General features: G+C 49.3%; 1 protein-coding gene across 3 annotated transcripts in view; it reads right to left on the reverse strand.

The window, feature by feature from the left end:
* The window catches only part of tspan9a (tetraspanin 9a), a 307,238-nt gene that overhangs the window by 35,762 nt on the left and 252,305 nt on the right, over positions 1-19,171 (reverse strand). For all 3 annotated transcript variants that reach the window (XM_083763888.1, XM_083763889.1, XM_083763887.1), the window contains one exon: positions 11,300-11,491. In XM_083763888.1, coding sequence (XP_083620014.1) covers positions 11,300-11,491 — 192 coding nt within the window. The remainder of the gene's footprint in view (positions 1-11,299; positions 11,492-19,171) is intronic.

Raw genomic sequence — 19,171 nt, forward strand, 5'->3', positions numbered from 1 at the left:
GCTGCAAGCTCCGCCCCGGAGCCTATAAAGCAGCGCACAGCCGGAAGACGTCATTCCTGCCTTTTTCTGTGCTACACAGATGTATTTTCTAAGACTACCACTTCCATAACTCCGTTGAGACTATTATTCCCCCTGGACGAGTGCTTCACTTGTACCCTGGAATTCGCGGTGGAAACCCGGTGGTCTTACACTCACGAGAACGAAACGCAGTAAGTTTCAGAAACAAAGAAAAAAAGGGGCTTTTTTCTGTCAGTGCTGTGAAGCCTCTCGGACATAGCCCCGTTAGCTTTGGCTAACACTAGCTTAGCTTTAGCCTAGCTGTTGACAAACGCTAGCTTAGCTTTGGCTCAGCCTAACCAGTGTCGAGAGACCTCGCGTTAGCCGCAAAGCCCTGCCTGGACCGTGGAACAAGAGCCAGCCGACGATAGACAAGACACAGCCGCTCGTCGGAAAGAAGCTCAGCCCGGCGACCCGCGGAAGTCAACCTGCACTGCTCTGCTAACGGTGAGTTGATAAACCTCCGCTTTGCAACCCCAGTTAGCTCTGTTTTCTCCCCTGTTTTCTCTACACTATCGTCGGAAACTTTGAGGGACCCTACTAGCTAAAACGCAGTTTTCACAGACTCCCTCGGCCCGCGCTGACCCACGTTCTTTCCCGCTACGCTGTGTCGCAAGACCCCGTCGGCTCGGGAAGCTCTTTCCCGCCACGTTGTGTCGCAAGACCCCGTCGGCTCGGAAGCCCGTTCCACGACTATCACAGGCTCCCACACGGCCGCAAGGCCTAGCGCTAGATCGGCGACGCACGTTGCTCCGCGTCGAAAGACCCTAGCTACTAGCTAGCTACTATCTAGCTGCCCTCTGGCTACTTCTAGCCTCCTCTAGCTGCTATCAGCTACTCCTGTTGCTTCTAGCTACTGTTGACTACCCCTGGCTCTTGGTGTGTGTTTCTGTAGCTGTTTATAGTGACTTCTAACGTCATCTGGCTACACCTAGCGACTTTGTAGCTGTATTCTAGCGACTTCTAGCTACTTCTAGCGGATCTAGCGGATTCTAGCTACTTTTTCTCCAGACTTCTGGAGAACACTGCGCTTGGCCTACAAAACTCTCTCCGTGTGTCGGAAGACTCTGGTTAGTTTTCTAGCCTTTACTACACCTCAGTGGACAGTTGGAAAACTAAACTAGGCAACATGGCTACTGGCGGTGACGCTACACAACACAACCAGACCCAGGAGGACCCTCAGTGGGTATGTTTCAGTCGCAACTGCAACAGAACCCTGGCAACAGACAACCCGCATAAGCAGCAAGCTGCAACGCTGTTTCGCTTGCTACCGGTGTTTCTAGCTAATCCTCGGCCGCTAGGCGTTGATTTTAGCGCCACCAACAACAAGCAACCACCGTAGCCGGGTTACGACGCTAGCTTGCTATCCAGCCGCAGCTTCGCTAGCCTTCCTAGGTTAGCTAGCTCCCGCTAATGCAGCTATAGCCTTTTAGCTCCGCTAGACACTAGCTAGTTTCCAGCCGTCAGGCGTTAACTACAGCTTCTCTAGCTTCTCTTTGGCACGGTTGTTTTTGCTATCGAAGGCCACAGGCCTGCTCTACGCAACCCGCACTACCCGACGAACCGCCGCATCGCTCTGTGTCGTCAGACCTAAACAGCACCAGCCCGACGGCCGCGCTACGCGAGCCCCAGGCTTTGCGGCCTTCCCGTAGTCCGGCGCCTTTTCTTTCACGCAACTAAACAGCTTCTCTGGCCACCACAGTTTCACAACGTGGTCGTCTCTGTTTAGACAGCTGATTTTCAGTGGAGCACCACGAGTCCTACTCTTCTACTCCACCACCACTTTTCCTTTTTTATAATTTTTATATTATAACTTAAAGGAGAAGTGCTTCTACAATGTCTTGAACTGCTGGTTCCTTCTTTAAGCTACAACTGTGCTTGACCTACAAGACTCTTCCCTGTGTCGGAAGACCCTGGTTAGTTTTCTAGCCTTATTACACCTCAGTGGACAGTTGGAAAACTACACTAGGCAACATGGCTACTGGCGGTGACGCTACACAGCACAACCAGACCCAGGAGGACCTTCAGCAGCGGTGACAACAGCCCTCCCGGGTTCCCGAGGAGGAACGCCACCGGGAATTTCTCATGCAACTGCAGCAACCTGCTGTCCCCTGAGGACAGTCACTCTCGCTGCATGGTTTGCCTGGGTCTAGAGCATGCTCGCCAGGCTCTCGAGACCTCTGGTCTCTACCCCTGCTGCTTCTGCTTCGCGGACGGGGAGAAAAGCTGACGCATCTCACGCGTCAAGAGTCACCAAGACAGGTCCCTGGTCGACACCTCCGAGCCAGGCTGTCCCGACCAGCCCCAAACTTCGAGGCCTAGGCCCACCACCTCGTCCTCTCTCTCCAGACCCCTCAACCTTGACGCGTCTCAGAGACACCATGACGAGTCCTTCCTGGGCTCCTCCCCTGCCAGGAAGGCGGCTCGGACCGCCAGCAACAAGCTCCACACGCTCTTCACCACACTGGTAAACAGGCCTGTGGAGCCAGACCCGAGACATCAGCCAGGCCTCGCCGGCTGGCTCTGGGTGCTGCTCTCCCTCCAGCGGGATCTCGTCGGCCCACCAACGAGGCTCCCCCGAGCCGGGTGGTTGCGACAACGAGATGTCGGATGCAGTCCTAGGCCTCCACCGACAACTACCGCTGCTACTACTTCACGCAGCGGCCGAAGGCACGAGTCTCACTCGACGTGGTTCCCCAGCGACCCTCGACTACCGGCTGCTTCCCTCAACGTTACAGGTATGTACATTGTGAAGCTAGGGTTGTTTAGCTATTTAGCTAACTTTTTCGAGGTCGGGAGTAGCAACCTCGTTGGATGGCCGATGCCACCCTAGCATGCTTAGCATTCTAGATAGGCTGCTTTTCAAGGTGGACGACGGACAGCGAGCTCCTCCAAGAGCTCCCTCCGCACGCCAACCCCGACACACCAGCGGTGGTAGGGGTGGCCGCTCTGGCTCCAAGCCCCACCAGGAGAGGGCAGGAGGCCAGCTGGCACCGTCCGGTGCCTCGGCCGGCACCCCCAACCGTGACAGACGCCCGGCTGGGCGTGGCCACGGCCGCCCGCCCCATGGCCCCAGACGAGGCCAGGGCAGAGGCCGTGGGGAGCCACAGAGCAAATGACGCCGTCCCCGTCCCAGGGGAGACGAGACCAGACGTCTCCCCTCCCCCCCTGAGCCTGGATTTGAGTATTCTTCTCACACTCAGACCGCCCAGGAAGAGGCGGGGGCTCACGATGCGGAGCATCACCACGGGTGCGGCCGATCATCGACATGTTGTTGTTTCCAATGTTGTACCTGTTTTATTTCCTGTAATGAAGGCCTTCACGCCATTAAAACAGACAACGACAACAACATCGGGGGGACATGAACCCACTGCCAGGGGTAGCCCCCGGGCTCTCCGACACAGTGGGGCGGGACCTTGGCCTTGTGGCGGGCCTAAACGCCACTGGCAGGACGGGTCATGCCGAAATTTTCTCTGGTCCACCAGGAGGCGCCAGCCCTGCGCGACGACGCGCTCCCCTGGCGATGGAGAACCCCCTTGCGCGTCGCCTGACACAGTGGGAACTGTGCGGAGCGTCTCCTTGGGTTCTCCGCACCATAGCGAGAGGTTACAGGCTCCAGTTCGCTATGAGACCCCCTGCATTCGGAGAAATCCTCTACTCCGATGCACGCGGCGAAGCGGGTCAGGTTCTCCAGCAAGAGATCAACTCTCTGCTGGAGAAGAAGGCTGTCAGAGAGGTACCCCTGAGCCAGAGTCGCAGCGGGTTTTACTCGCGCTACTTCCTGGTCAAGAAGAAGGGGGGGGGGGCTGCGTCCAATCATGGACCTACGAGCTCTCAATCGGTACCTCAAGCCCTTCCGCTTCAAGATGCTGACAGCCAAGTCTCTTGTGCGCTCTATATGCATGAACGACTGGTTCACATCTATAGACCTGAAAGACGCCTACTTTCACATCCCTATCTACCCACCTCACAGGAAGTTCCTGAGGTTTGGTTTCAAGGGGAAGGTGTACGAATACACGGTTCTCCCCTTCGGGATGTCCCTGAGCCCCAGGGTGTTCGTCAAATGCACCGAGACGGCTCTGGCCCCTCTGCGGCGACGAGGTCTACGTGTAGCAAGCTACATCGACGACTGGCTTCTGAGCGCAGGCTCGCCACAGGAGGCACTATGGAACACCACTCGGGTGGTGTCCCATATGTCCTCCCTAGGGTTCACCATAAATCACGAGAAGAGTGTTATGGTGCCCGCCCAGTCGATCAACTTCATAGGCATAGCACTGGATTCAGTCTCCTTCACGGCTCGGTTGAGCCCGGAGAGGATCGACGCCTTCCTGAAGTGCGTGGCCCTGTTCCAGAGAGGACACAGACTGCCACTCAGAATCTGCCTACGTATGGCGGGACTGATGGCGTCGGCCATCTCCCTGGTGCGGTTGGGCAGACTCCACATGAGACCCTTTCAGCGCTGGTTGAGGTCTCTACGGGTGCCCACCAGATTCCTCTCGCGGCGAGTGACAATCCCCGGGGAATGCACGCTCGCCCTGAGGTGGTGGTCGGACAGACGGACCCTGACGGAGGGAGTCCCCCCTTGGTTTACCGTTGGCCAGGAAGGTCGTCACTACGGACGCGAGCCTGAGTGGGTGGGGGGCCACCCACGAAGGCAGGTCGGCCAGAGGGATATGGGATGGAACCTTGAGGTCTGCCCACATCAATTATCTGGAACTCCTAGCGGTCTTCCTCGCGCTGCAAGCGTTCGAGCCGCTCATACGGGGTTGTCATGTCCTCGTCCGTACCGACAACACGACAACGATGTGCTACATCAACAGGCAGGGTGGACTGAGGTCCTTACGCCTGCACACGTTGGCATACAGGCTTTTGACTTGGTGCGACGGGCGTCTTCTGTCACTGACAGCCTGCCACGTCCCGGGACTACTGAACGCGGGTGCAGACCTGTTGTCCAGAGGTCCCCTCCGTTACGGCAACTGGTCCCTACACCCGGGTGTAGTGGAACAGATCTGGGACAGGTTCGGGACTCCGGTGGCAGACCTGTTCGCTACAGACGAGAACAAGAAGTGTCCACTCTTTTTCTCCCTGACAGGCTCGCCAACTTTGGGACTGGACGCGATGGCACATCGGTGGCCTCGGGGCCTACTCTATGCCTTCCCTCCACTAGAGCTGATTCCCTTCACCTTAGCCAGGGTGAGGGTTCAGGGCTCGTACGTGCTACTAGTGGCTCCAGCCCGAGGGTCCTGGAGACAGGACATTTTTCCCCTCCTCTACGACCAGCCTTGGCGGCTCCCTCTGTGGAGGGATCTGCTTACCCAGGCGGGTCGCGAGATATTCCATCCGCGCCCACAGGACTTAGACCTCTGGGTGTGCCCGGTGAGGGGTCGACTCTAATAGCCACAGGCTTGCCCCCTAGAGTCATTGAGACGATCTTGGGGGCCAGGGCCCCTTCGACTAGACAGCGGTACAACACGGCTTGGAACGTGTTTGTGCGCTGGTGTGCGGCGAGGCCGGAACGGGCCGTTCATTTTCAGGCCTCGGTGGTTCTTATCCTAACCTTCTTGCAAGAATTGTTGGATAGACACTTGGGGAACTCCTCAGTGAAACTCAACCTGGCGGCCATATCGGCCTACCATGTGGGTATGGACAACAGACCAATAAGTGAGAACTTATTGATTCGACAGTTCATGAGGGGTGTCAAGCGTGCTCGGCCGGTATCTAGATCCTTAGTTCCCTCCTGGGATCTGACCTTGGTACTGCACGCTCTGTCGAGAGCCCCCTTCGAACCACTGAACACGGTGGGTTTGAAGTTTCTCTCACTTAAGACTGCCCTGCTGGTCGCCTTGACTACAGCGAAGCGATCTAGTGACATGCATGCGCTCTCGGTGAGTCCAAGCTGCATGAGATTTAGTGGGAACGGTACCAGGGTTTCGCTCAGGCCGAACCTGTCGTTCCTGCCCAAGAACTTTCCTTCCGGATGTACTCCGGTAGACTTGGCAGCTTTCCACCCGCCCCCTTTCGCATCGGCGGAAGACGAGAGGCTGAACAGTCTCTGTCCGGTCAGGGCACTGAAACTGTATGTAGACAGGACTGCTGCCTTTAGGAAGGGCAATCAGTTGTTTGTCGCATGGGACCCTCAGAGAAGGGGGAATCCCATAACCAAGGTGAGACTTTCACAATGGGTTGTGGAAGCCATACAGTTGACCTATGCAGAGAGTGGTACACAACCCCCGGAGGGTCTGCGGGCTCACTCTACGAGAGGCATGTCTGCATCCTGGGCTCTTGCGAAGGGAGCTTCACTTCAGGATGTGTGTACGGCGGCGAGTTGGTCGTCCCCTTCGACTTTCGCCACGTACTATAACTTGGACGTGGCATCTCTTGGAATTGCTCACGCCGTTCTGGGAGCTGCCGCTAGGTGATGGGACAGTTGGGAACAACGGTCACACACGCGCACTTCAGGAGATAGAGCCTAGGGCATATGAGATGGGGAACCATCAGCCCGCGTCTGAGTGCTTAGACAGTTTTCACTGGCTAGCTCCTTAGATAGGTTCTTGTCTACTGGGCCTGTGGTCCAGATAGCCTCCTTGCCTTTCCTTCTCCCCACGGGCAGGGGACTGCTGGGGGAGGGGTCCCGGGTCGGGCCTCCTTTTCAACTGGTGGTAGTGATACGGGGGGTTTATGTACACCCTTAGGCGATTCTTGAGCGAGATGAGCTTAGATAAACTCTGGGTTACTTTAGTAACCTCAGTTTATCAAGCGAATCGAGCGAGAGAATCGCCCTTACTACCCTTCTTGCTTAGAAAAAAGCACAGAAAAAGGACTGGTTGATAGGAATGACGTCTTCCGGCTGTGCGCTGCTTTATAGGCTCCGGGGCGGAGCTTGCAGCTACAACCGTGACAGACAGCTGCACGACCCAATCAGTATTGTTTCGTGAGTATATGGATTTATTCTGTGTTGGCACCATGGAAATGGCGCCACCCTTAGGCGATTCTCTCGCTCGATTCGCTTGATAAACTGAGGTTACTAAAGTAACCCAGAGTTACTAGTTAAAACCTGAGTCCGATTCTATGATGCCTTCTAATTCAGTAGTTATCAAATTTTGTCCACGCCCACGGACCCCCATCTGAAAATGATTTGTGCCAGGGTTCCCGCACCAAAGAAATCCAAATTATTCAAATAGAATAAGCTAATGAAACACCATGAGAGAAGGGACAATAACATGTGGTTTACACAGACTTTCAACCTGTACCGATATTTTGTTTACCTATTTGAAAGTTTCAGCCATATATACTATGCATGCACACGCACACACACACACACACACACACACACACACACACACACACACACACACACACACACACACACACACACACACACACACACACACACACACACACACACACACACACACACACACACACACACACACACACACACACACACACACACTCGCATGCACCCACTCACAGCACCAACCCACACACCTACCCATCCACTCAAACAGATTCATCCTATTATAGAAACATTGTCAGTAGCAGGGAAAACTGGAATTTGAATTTCATATTTCTGTAATCGCTTTCTCAACAACAACAAACATACAAGGAATTCCTTTAAACGACTGGAGCGAACGCGGAGCACACATGACAGACGTGCACAAGCCCTTGGGATTAGCGACACGTTTCACAGTGTGTTCATCCATAACCAAAAGAATATTGAATTCAACTGCATGGAGGAGGTATATAGCTGGGAAGTGACAGACAAGAGATTTATATCCAACCGTCGTCAGGGTGCGATGTGTTGTTCTAGGTTGAAGATCACTCACAGTATAGGCAAGCAACACCCTCCTAGGCTTAGTATGATAGAGTATACATTGTATTTAAAGGAGAATTCTGGATAACCATTCTCACAGATGGCCAAGGACGACTTTGGACAAGTTATTGTCTCCACCAGGCCGAAGGCATGGGGGGAGAGTATGTTTTGCACTCCGTCCGTCCGTCCGTCCGTGTGTGTGTCCGTGAGCAGCTAATCTCCGGCACCGTTAACCCGGTCGATGCCAAATTTTGCACACACACTCCCTGGATGCCAACGATGAATCTCTGCCCCAAAATTTCCAGAACGGCCTGTTATAGCGCCACCAGGAGGCCGCTTTGTGCAAAACAAGTTTTTGCACAGTACACCTACAGATTTTGTCCAAACATCGCGCAAATTGGTACACCGAGTGGCACGCAACAAGCTTGTAGGTCTGCTATTTTTGAAAAATGACTGACGACTGACAGAAACATATAGCTTTTTCAGAAAACTGTCAGGATGTAGAAGACATTTTTAGAATCTGATCTCAGGCCTGCGATGCTGCCTTCGGGCTCGTTCCGAAAACAACTCAGAAACCACCCCCTCTCGTGTAACATTGCTTAATTTCCCACCTAGCATGTGCATCTCTAGCCTCCTACTGCAGGTGCATATCTTCCTCTGCACAGCATGGGAGGAAGCGGCTCCGTTTCACAAAACCCATTAATCTCCTCCTCATTTGGGGGGTTTATTATGTGGGTCAAGGCTCAGATGAAATTGTTATTACAAGGAATGGCTCACGCGGTTGTTTTTTGAATTTCTAGGTTACCAGTTCAGTGTATCTGCTGATGACAAACTTCTCCAAAAAAAAATTTTTTCTTCCTGGTGATGAAATGTGCACTGACTGCACTCTGTCTATCTGTCCCCCTTTCACACGCAGGATGTGTGTGTGTGTGTGTGTGCGTGTGTGTGTGTGTGTGTGTGCTTACAAGTGTGTGCGTGCCATGCATGTACACCATATGCTACGTGTTTGTCAGTTTCTCTTACATAGCCTATACTCTAGGTGTTGGGCTCTTTCAGAATTCAGAATTTAATTTCCTTTACTTGTTTATGTCAAGCAGAAGTCACTATAAAGGTCCTGTAACCTTTAGATATTTTGAACCTACAGAAAGTGTTTCACATAGTTACTAAAGTGTCAAATGCTCAGATCTGCTCGCTCCGGGAAGACAATGAGAAAAAAAAAAAGAAACACTGATGATTATAGATCCCAGCAGGCCTGCTGGCATGGATAAATACGCCAACACAAAGACAGGTGGGAGTTGGAGCGAGTGTTCTATAGACATGACACACACTCTCACTCTCTCTCACTCTCTCACTCTCTCTCTCTCTCTCTCTCTCTCTCTCTCTCTCTCTCTGTCTCATGGGGCCTGTCTGCCTCTACCACGCAGGTAAAGGAAGCTGTGACTGTCTGGCAACAATGGTGTGACTTTTTGTCTCCCCGCATGACGCAAGTGTTCCTGTGGATTGGGTCTTTTTTGGCTACCAGCGCTCGTTTCAAAGTTGATGTAAGTTTAGAGAGGTAGCTGAACCACATCCCCATGACACCAAAAACCAACTTGAACTTTTTCCATTATTCGTCTCGTAATTATAAGACAAACGTGTCCTAAAGTCCTCGCACCAGTTTTTCGGGGGGGAACAATGGAAAGTCTCTGTAGACCGCCTTTTGTGCTGAATAATTCATCCTTCCCTGGCAGTTTTAAGTGCCATTAGGCCTGCTACATAATTCACACTCCCCTGTCCATGTAAGTGACGCAGAACTTCTGACAATTCTTTCATTAGGCTGTGGACCAAAAGTCGTCTACAAGAGATACGACTGCACTGGCTTCCTTACAAACAGGCCTGAGAATAATTTTTTCAGGAGTCCAAAAGGGGAGGTAAACTCACTCACAGCATTCACTGCTGACATTCTTTTAATGCTTACCTTTTACTACTTCTACTTTGTTTTAATTTTAGTTTTTCTTTTCCAAAATGTAATAGCACAGGCAGACTCTTCACACACTAGAGCATGTCTGAAATAAGTGTCAGAGCTGAAACCAACATGTAAATATGAAATAAATGCTCAAACATGTAGCTAGGTGTAATGTTAGAGACCACAGAAGTGGTTCAAGCCTGTTTTCTCAACATTACTCTATAAGCCTCCAAAACTGAACAACCAATATAATATGTCAATTTGAAGCTATGATTCCCTGCTTTCAGAAGACATGAAAAAAACGAAAATTCAAAAAGAAAACAAAATCCAATGGCAGTCTCTCAGTCAAATTTGGTCACATATTGTATGCTAATATTGTATGCTATTCTTTATGCTTTGTTGATTAATTGAATACATAGCCTTTTTTTTGGTGCTATATAGCCTTATATAGCACATAGTGCTATATAAGGCCCACACACACACACACACACACACACACACACACACACACACACACACACACACACACACACACTCTCTCTCTCTCTCCGCCCCGAGGTTTGCTGCAGTCAGACGTGTAAATGTTCCCTGTTGAGCCAGTCAGACGGTGGACTCTGCAGAGGGAGACGTCGTACACCGTGTGCACTGCAACATAAAAAGCGCTGAGCTTTCCCTTCCGCGTGGCCAGGCACCGAGGGCTGTTTGATGAGCGACAACGGTGGGATGTGAGAGAGAGGCAGGAGATCAGAACCGCATGGCGTATGGAGGGCGTGGAGTGGTTCTCAAACCCCTTTTGGTGCTTTGAGGATTATGTTATACTTTACGTTATACTTTAGCTATTGAGAAATAGCAGATCTACAAGCTCATAGCGCGGCACCGAGTGCCGCGCTACGAGCTTGTAGATCTGCTATTTTTGGAAAAATCGTGAAAATGCGGTGCAAATCTTTGAATGTACTGTATATTCTTTCAGTGTGAACGTTTTTAACTCAAATCTTTGCTTCTGGGGGGGAGGGGTCCCTGAAACAACATATTTTCAGATGGGGGTCCGCAGCCAAATACAGATCATTCTGGGTGTTCCTTGACATGAAAAAGGTTGAGCTCCACTGACATAGAAACATGTCAGGATTTAGAAGACATTTGTAGAATCGTCATCAGGTCTAAATGGGTTAATTCCCAAGAACCCCCATAACTCTAGGAGCGTCCCAAATGGACCCGTAAAGGGTCCATCTGTGAGTTGCAGACCCGAAAGGGTCTATTTGGAACCGCCTCAAGGAACTCTATAAAGGTCCCTGCACACTGGGTGAAATGCGTGGCATGCATGCAGACACATACGCCAGAGCCGTTGAAGGAGAGAAAGACTCTTCGCAGAAGTGTTTTGGAACTATACAGAGTAAAGGTTTTGTCTGTGGTGCACGTTCAGGTAAATGTACCTTGTGCTTGTGCGTGTGCGTGCGTGCGTGTGTGCGTGCGTGTGTGTGACTCACGCTGAGTAGCAGGCACTTGTTCTCCTTGATGGCGCCCAGACAACCGAGGAAGCCCGTAACCATGACGATGGCGCCTATTGCGATGACCATGTTGGCGGCAGAGAGCGAGGGGAAGGAGGGCGAGAAGGTGGCGAAGCTGCCCTGGGAGACAGACAGCCAGATGCCCACACCCAGCAGCCCACAGCCACATAGCTGAGGAGAGAGAGAGGAGAGCAAACATGAGTGAGAGAGTACACAGAGAGTACACACATACACACACACACACACACACACACACACACACACACACACACACACATTACTATACTATGTCTGTATAGTAATACTGTATAATACGACATTGCTATATACTTTTGTGAGGACATCTGACATTTAAGAATCACAATCAGTCTATTGTCTTCAGAGACAAGACAACCTTCAAAAAAGTATTCACAGTAAAAGAAGGGTGAAATGCTTTTGCCAGGGTACCTCATTAACACCAGCACTATATAAACGTTTTTAATTTGAAAAGCCTATGTTCCTTTCACTAAAACATCCCTTTGTGCCATCAAACGACCATTTATCTTTTTATTATACTTATGGGAACACCATGCCCACATGCACGCACGCACGCAGGCACGCACGCACACATATAAGCAACATAAATAAGGCGGTCAATACAGCCTCTGAGAGAGATAGAAAAACAACAACAGCCTATGAGCTGGATGTGTGCTGGAAGGAGATGACTTTAAAACGACAACACTCCATATATTGAACCATGCCTTCAAGGACTTGGCCCACTCATTTTATTCCATCCACTCCAAATCTCTTAGCTGTAAATACACACACACACACACAACAATATTTTCGGATGGGACGCTGCAGACAAATTGACTTTGTTTACTGGCAGTGTACACAAGAAGGTCCGTATTGATCACATAGTGTATAGCAATTTGCGTGATGCATGGATACAATCTGTACGAGTAATATAAAGAAATGTGTTTTGCTGAAATCGGCCTCGTGGTGGCACTATAACAGGCCATTGTGGAAAATTGGGGCAGAGGTTTGCCGTTGGCATCCAGCGAGTGTGTGTGCACAGTTTGGCATCGACCGGGCCAACGGTGCCGGAGATTAGCTGTACGCTAATCTAATAAAGTCCCCCACACATGTAAAGCGTCTTTGGGTATCAAGAAAAGCGCTATATAAGTCCCAGAAATTATAATTATTATTACGCAGACGGACGGACGGACGGACGGACGGACGCACGCATGCACGCACGCACACACACACACACACACACACACGCATGAGCGCACGCACACACACACACGGACGGACGGACGGACGGACGGAGTGCAAAACATACTCTCTCCCCATGCCTTCGGCCTGCTTGAAATAATACTCTTCAGTCTTCAGAAAAAAACCTGTAGTGGATTTAGGCTGCTGCTGGTTCACAACGCCAGGTCCGGGGAAAACCGTGTGTCGACTACTATTACTACAGCTCTGTAACTCATTTCTTTTGTTTTTATTTTGTTTATTGATAAGCACAGTTATTCAAACCGTCATACAGCAGAGCCGGGAGGAGAGAGATCATCATAGTCATGAGTATGAGTGTCAAATGCAACTAAAACGATAGAAATGTGAAAATAGCAGATCTACAAGCTAATAGCGAGTGGCATTGTGGCACGCTGTGAGCTTGTAGATGTGCTATACACTATTACTCATATTTGTTTGAACATTTCTAGGAAATATTTATACTTATATACCGTTATAGTTTTAATTATTTAAAACTTTATTTGAACTTTTCAATACTTCAGTCATCCTAGACTTTGACAGAGGAACTTTAATTTTGTAGTTGACTCTAAGGGCCGATTCATACTCCTATTTTAGAGCAGAATAAAAGTCGGTTCGGCGCTGTAGAGCCTACAATGTGACGTCATTTGAGGTTCGGTGGGGGGGGGGGGGGGGGGGGGTACCGTCCTAAAGTCGGCTCTTCGGTGCTACTGAAAATTTCTGACGAGCCGAAATCATTTCGGCACTACAGCGCCGAAACAGCTGTAAAATAGGAGTATGAATCGCCCCTAAGTCGAGTAAAATAACTAACTCCGCAAGCTGCGTCTCAGTTTATGGAAGGCCTTGATTGGCAAGAGTGCATGGATGCCTTGCCCCATCTATCAGAGAAGAGCACCATGGTGGCCCGCTCAGTGAAATAAAAGCCAGGGAGGTAAAGTGGGGACAGTTTCCCGGCCGTGCCCTTAATGGAATGAAATATCCAATGCTGCCCTGTCATGAATAACAATTCCTGATGAGGTAAAATATGAGCAGCGTTGGTAAATCATATCCCAGCTCTTGGCCTTTCACAATAACACTCCATTCCTTTTTTCTGCCTTTCGCAGCATCCTCGCACCAGAGACCCAGAACGCATTAACACCTGTCAGTGATATGGAGTCTGTAATGTATATATAAGCAAACATGTACGTGCGTGTGTGCGTGTGTGTGTGTGTGTGTGTGTGTGTGTGTGTGTGTGTGTGTGTGTGTGTGTGTGTGTGTGTGTGTGCCACGTGCACCTGTATTACCATACTTGTGAGGACCAAATGTCTGTCTGTGAGAAGTTAGGATTAGACATTTAGAGGTTTAGCGGTTGGAGTTTTCCTCAATTTGAATTGAGTTGTGCATCAATGTCACACATTCACTATTTCTAGGCTATTTTGAGCTATTTTCAATGCTGTCCTAACATGTCATCACAAGTAGGCTATAGTAACTGCGTGCCCGTACGCGTACCCGATTCAGCGACACCACAATTTATACTCCAACAAACTACCACATTCTTATGATGTGGATTTGTTTGAGTGGTGCTAGCAACTCCTATAGGCAGCTATGTGTGTCCCTGTGTCCCTCTGTCTGTCAGTCCGTGTATGGAAATAGCGTTTGTTGACCACCAAGTGCCACTGTTGCACACGCGCACAGACAAACAGACACAGACACAGACACAGACACAGACACACACACACACACACACACACACACACACACACACACACACACACACACACACACACACACACACACACACCAGAAAGCACCAAAGCTCCAGTAAAAGTGACTCAGGCTTATCCCGTTAAAACCGACAAAGCATCCATGTCATTTTTGGATTTTAGCCGTTGGCTTTACAAAAAATAGTAGACACACAAGCTCACAGTGCGCCACTTCGTGCAGTGCTGCGAGCTCGTAGATGTTTTTGAAATATCTTAGAAGTGTGAGAACTACTGATTTAGAAGGCCTTTTGGAGAATTGGGTCCTCAGGCCTGAATGGGTTATATAAGGTATACAGCTGATGATATATGGGAGTAATTTTGAGCTGGGTGTGTTTGTGCATCTTACATCAGTGGAGAGACGAGAACAGAGAATGGGGAAAAGATGGGGGAGTCCATTGGTGCGGCGCAAGGTGGTCTGAAGTCTAATGAGTCCTGCAGGACTTGGATAAAACATTAAAAACGTTGAGCGGTCCAAGAGTGCAACCAACCAACAAGCCCTGAAGGGTCTGTTCTTATACTCAGATAACCGACCCGCCCTCTCATTAACCTGTGATCTCCTACTGTACGGAGGATGATTTACAGGGCCTCGTGGGGCCTTGCCTCCACAGATGATAGTGTCACGTATACGCAGGTCTGGCAAACACGGAGAACACTACGTTTTATATATCGCCACTGTCAGGTGGAAACCTTATGTACACATATGTGCAAACCTGTTTCTTTTCAGGGCTATTTTCACGTTTGCATGACAGTGTCGTAAAACAAAATAAAGCAGGGCATTATGAAAAAAATCACCCACTTGTGTGAAGTGAGAGGTCATCCACCACCGGGTTTGTCTCTATCTATCTATCTATCTATCTATCTATCTATCTATCTATCTATCTCTGTAGGTATCTTTCTGGTAAGCAGACCAATCACAGCACAGCCCATGCTGCTACGTGAACACATAGCGAACCACAAGGCCCAAGCTCTGTGAATAAGGGTTATATAACGTATAAACACAATGCTCACATTAGCACATAAGCAACACTGGTGATGTGTTGGGAATTGTTCAAGATATAGCATTCATGTAAAAGTACCAAGGAATGCAACTGTTCCACTAAAGTAACACATGCGGTGTCCACATGACACCATGATTTGTTGTCAGGTGAGCGGCAAAGCAATGTGAAACCATTATAACGAGGCTGTCTGAGAATCTGTGATATGCACTCCTCTGTGTTCTGTTATCATCGAAGAGACCCGGAGACAAAACAGTGAATGAGTCGGGATGAAAAAAACAAAACAGAAGCCGTGCTTTGAAATGTTTTCCTACAGCGAGTCTGACAGCGGTATCTATGCCTCGACAAACAAAAGGCTGAGAGCTCCTGTCGAGGTCGTAAGATGAAGGCCGGCGTAACAGAGCCTCGGCTACAGCACGTTCACACGGCGAGCGGAGGAGGACTGGCGTTCGTTTAGCTGCAGTTGAGCGCTGCTGCTGCTGCAGGCCTGCTATAGATTTGTCCTCCGCTACAGATGGCTGGGACAAGCTACGAGAGTTACCCTTCAAGTCAAAACAAACACAAGGGGGGAAATGGGAAGAGGATAGAAACAAAAGAAAGGAGACAGAGAGAGAGAGATAGAGAGAGAGAGAGAGAGAGAGAGAGAGAGAGAGAGAGATGGAGCAGGACAAGGATGTAGAATACAATGTAGAATACAACCACCATAGGGGCGACTGTGGCTCAAGAGGTAGAGCAGGTCGTCCAATGATCCATGGGTCGGCGGTTTGAATCCCGGCTCCTCCTGTCTACATGTCGAAGTGTCCTTAGGCAAAGACACTGAACCCCAAATTGCTCCCGATGTGCTGGTTGGTATACCTTGCATGGCTTCCGCCGCAATCGGTGTATGAATGTGTGTGTGTGTGTGTGTGTGCGTATGTGTGTGTGTGAATGGGTGAATGTAATGCACAATCTATGTAAAGCACCTTGGATAAAGGCGCTATATAAATACACCATTTACCATGAAGACTATCTGCACCGTACTGATCTCAGTACATTTACTACATAATAGGCTACATGACATTTGAATGGTTTTCTACATAGTATATTTGATTGCAAACTGACACACATTTATTTATTCTAGCATGCCTATATTTTACTTGCACATATTAGATTAGTGTTTTTTCCTGCACCCTTGCTTAGTCAACATGTTTCCCATGCCGAGAGAGAGAGAGAGAGAGAGAGAGAGAGAGAGAGAGAGAGAGAGAGAGAGAGAGACTGCTATAGAGAAGCCGGTTTGCAGACGGTGTATTTTACGCGTTGTGAGAGTTTTCGAAGCATCCATCGTCTTGTCCCGTTAATAATGCAGAGCCTCCTCGTTGGGGTGGGCGGGGCCCAGCCAGCCTGTGGCTCTTAGTGCGTTTTTAGAGCTCCCTGATTAAACACGGCGAATGAAAACGTCAATTGAAAAAACGCCTTGTAGAAAAGGTCACATCTTTATGCTGAGTGGCTAGTATGCTAAACGAGGCGAGAGGAGTCAGGTGGGAGGGTGGGATCCACTGTGCACACTGATGAAGACATATAGTTTAAATACTAATACTAATATAGCTCAAGTAATGCGGAATGTCATGGACAATAATAATTATCATTCACCACTTTTGAGCGCCGTTTTTACTTTGGCTAGTGGTGCAACCACTCCCAAGGAACAGCAATGTCCGTGTTCACCTATGTGACATTAATGTGTGTGACTATGAGCACCAGTAGGACTATGAGTACCAGTAGGGGCGCTGTTGTGCCAGAAACAGAGAGAGAGATAGTGCTGCACTGTTGCCTGCTAATGAGAGAGAGAGAGAGAGAGAGAGAGAGAGAGAGAGAGAGCAAGAGGAGGGGGAGAGAGGGGAGTTGCACCACTCAGTTCACACGGGTGTAATTTTTTTTTAAATGAATTTGATCATTACTGATTCATAATTATGACAAATTATTAGCCAGAGAATCGAAGCAGCAGGAGTGGTGTAATTGCAGTGGGCGCTATAGCTGCACCGCAGAGAGCTGAGCCAGAAGGCCAAGCAATCTTATAGTTCCTACTACTCACCTGTACGGACAATTAAATACTCAACTCTGAAATGTAAAAAAGTACCTTGCATTTCTACTTAATTACAGATGTACTTAGGTTCTGGTGTGAGGGGCCGGCTGGCTGAGACTGATTTGAGGCCATTAAGGAAAGCAGTGGGGGAGAGAGAGGGATTACCGAATCCAGGTAGGGGAGGGAGATCGTGCCGTTGCCTAATTGTGTTTAATGCCCCCATGTTTCTAAGTGTTGCCAGTGTCTTTAAGTGCCTGTGAAACCATCCGGCGCTCCCTGTCCAATCTGTGTGATCAGCCTCGGAGGCTGCCAGCCAGGACCACAGTATACCACCCCTGCTGCTGCTACCACTGCTGTTACACACACCGTGAATGTTAATGCCGCCCGGCGGAAGGATGGGTGAGCTCTGCTTTAAGTGGCTGTCTGACCTTGACAAGGTAAGGGTTTTCTGCTTTAGCTAAAGCCCTTCCCACTCGAGCAACCTTATCTTCTTTTAATTGTGTGTTTCGTCATCTTATCTTCAGAAATAATGGATCAACAATTACAATTACATACTGTACCACTGAGTATACTTTGTTGCTACAGATTTACTGCCACATTACCAGTATGGTAATTTAATAGTCTGTTTTGCATTTGGATGTTGCCCGCTTGACACCCATTACAGAGATATTATTATTGTTCGCGTGGTTTATTTGGAGAGTTTTAATTGAGGTAGTCTAAGGGCACGGGACTGCAGTTTGTTTCTGGAAAGCCCTTTGAGACTGTGAGTGATTAAGAGCAATGTACTGATACATTACTTTTGTTCAGTTTAGTAAACAACTGAACTTACTTTCCTACAGGTTTCCTACGAGGTTTCCTGGTCTAAATTTTTATCCCACGATTTTGTAACCCAGTTTTTTCTTTTCACCCAGTGCCAATTATCTAATGTAATCCTGGGCGCTACACTTCCTCTGCCAACCTGGGGGGGCAGCGGACTGACCTCATGCCCCCTTCTATGCATGAGGAGTCCAAGCTGCTTCTTTTCACCTGACAGAGGGGAATTTCCCCGGCCGGACGTAGCGTGTGGAAGGGACACGTTATTCCGACCAGTTCCTTTCCCCTCCATCAGGCGCCCCGGCTGGCCAGGGGGAGGTAGTTTTAGAGACCAGGATTACGGCATGTTTTTGTGAGGGTACCTACCCTAGGGGACACGGGGAGAACATGCAAACTCCACACAGAAAGGGAGGTTTCCTGGTCTGTATATGTATATGGTGTATTTGTATTTACGGTACAAGGTACTAGTAGGTAAACACCCCTTCTGTCACTTACTCTACCACCAGCTGCCAGTTTGGTTCCACCAGATGGCTGCTCTCTGTCAGGTACTGGGGATTTGCTCAGAACTTGGTAACAAACACAGTCTTCTCGTGTTATTTAGCACCCCGGTCATGGAATAACCTTCAGAAGAACAACATTTCGGCTTAATAATTTTCTCTCCCCCTGGGCAAGTTCCCCGACAGGATCAACAACAACTGAAAGGGCACAAATTACTTTTCATTTTGGCTGCTGAAATGTAATGTGATGTCTTGTCTCTCTCTGTCTGTGTGTGTGTGTTCTAAACTTCCTCTGAGAAAGCAATGTCCTGAGCAAATCACAAATTGGCTTTCTACCAAAATATCGCACAATAGACCATATTTACACTCTCAACACCCCAATCGACAACCAAATAAACAAACACAAAAGCTAATTATAATCCTGCTTTGTCGATTAAAAAAAAAAAGCATTCGATTCAATTTGGCACGAGGGTCTGATGTACAGCTGACTAACT

This window comes from Protomyctophum parallelum (genome assembly GCF_964188405.1).
Source record: "Protomyctophum parallelum genome assembly, chromosome: 4".
Taxonomy (NCBI): Eukaryota; Metazoa; Chordata; class Actinopteri; order Myctophiformes; family Myctophidae; genus Protomyctophum; species Protomyctophum parallelum.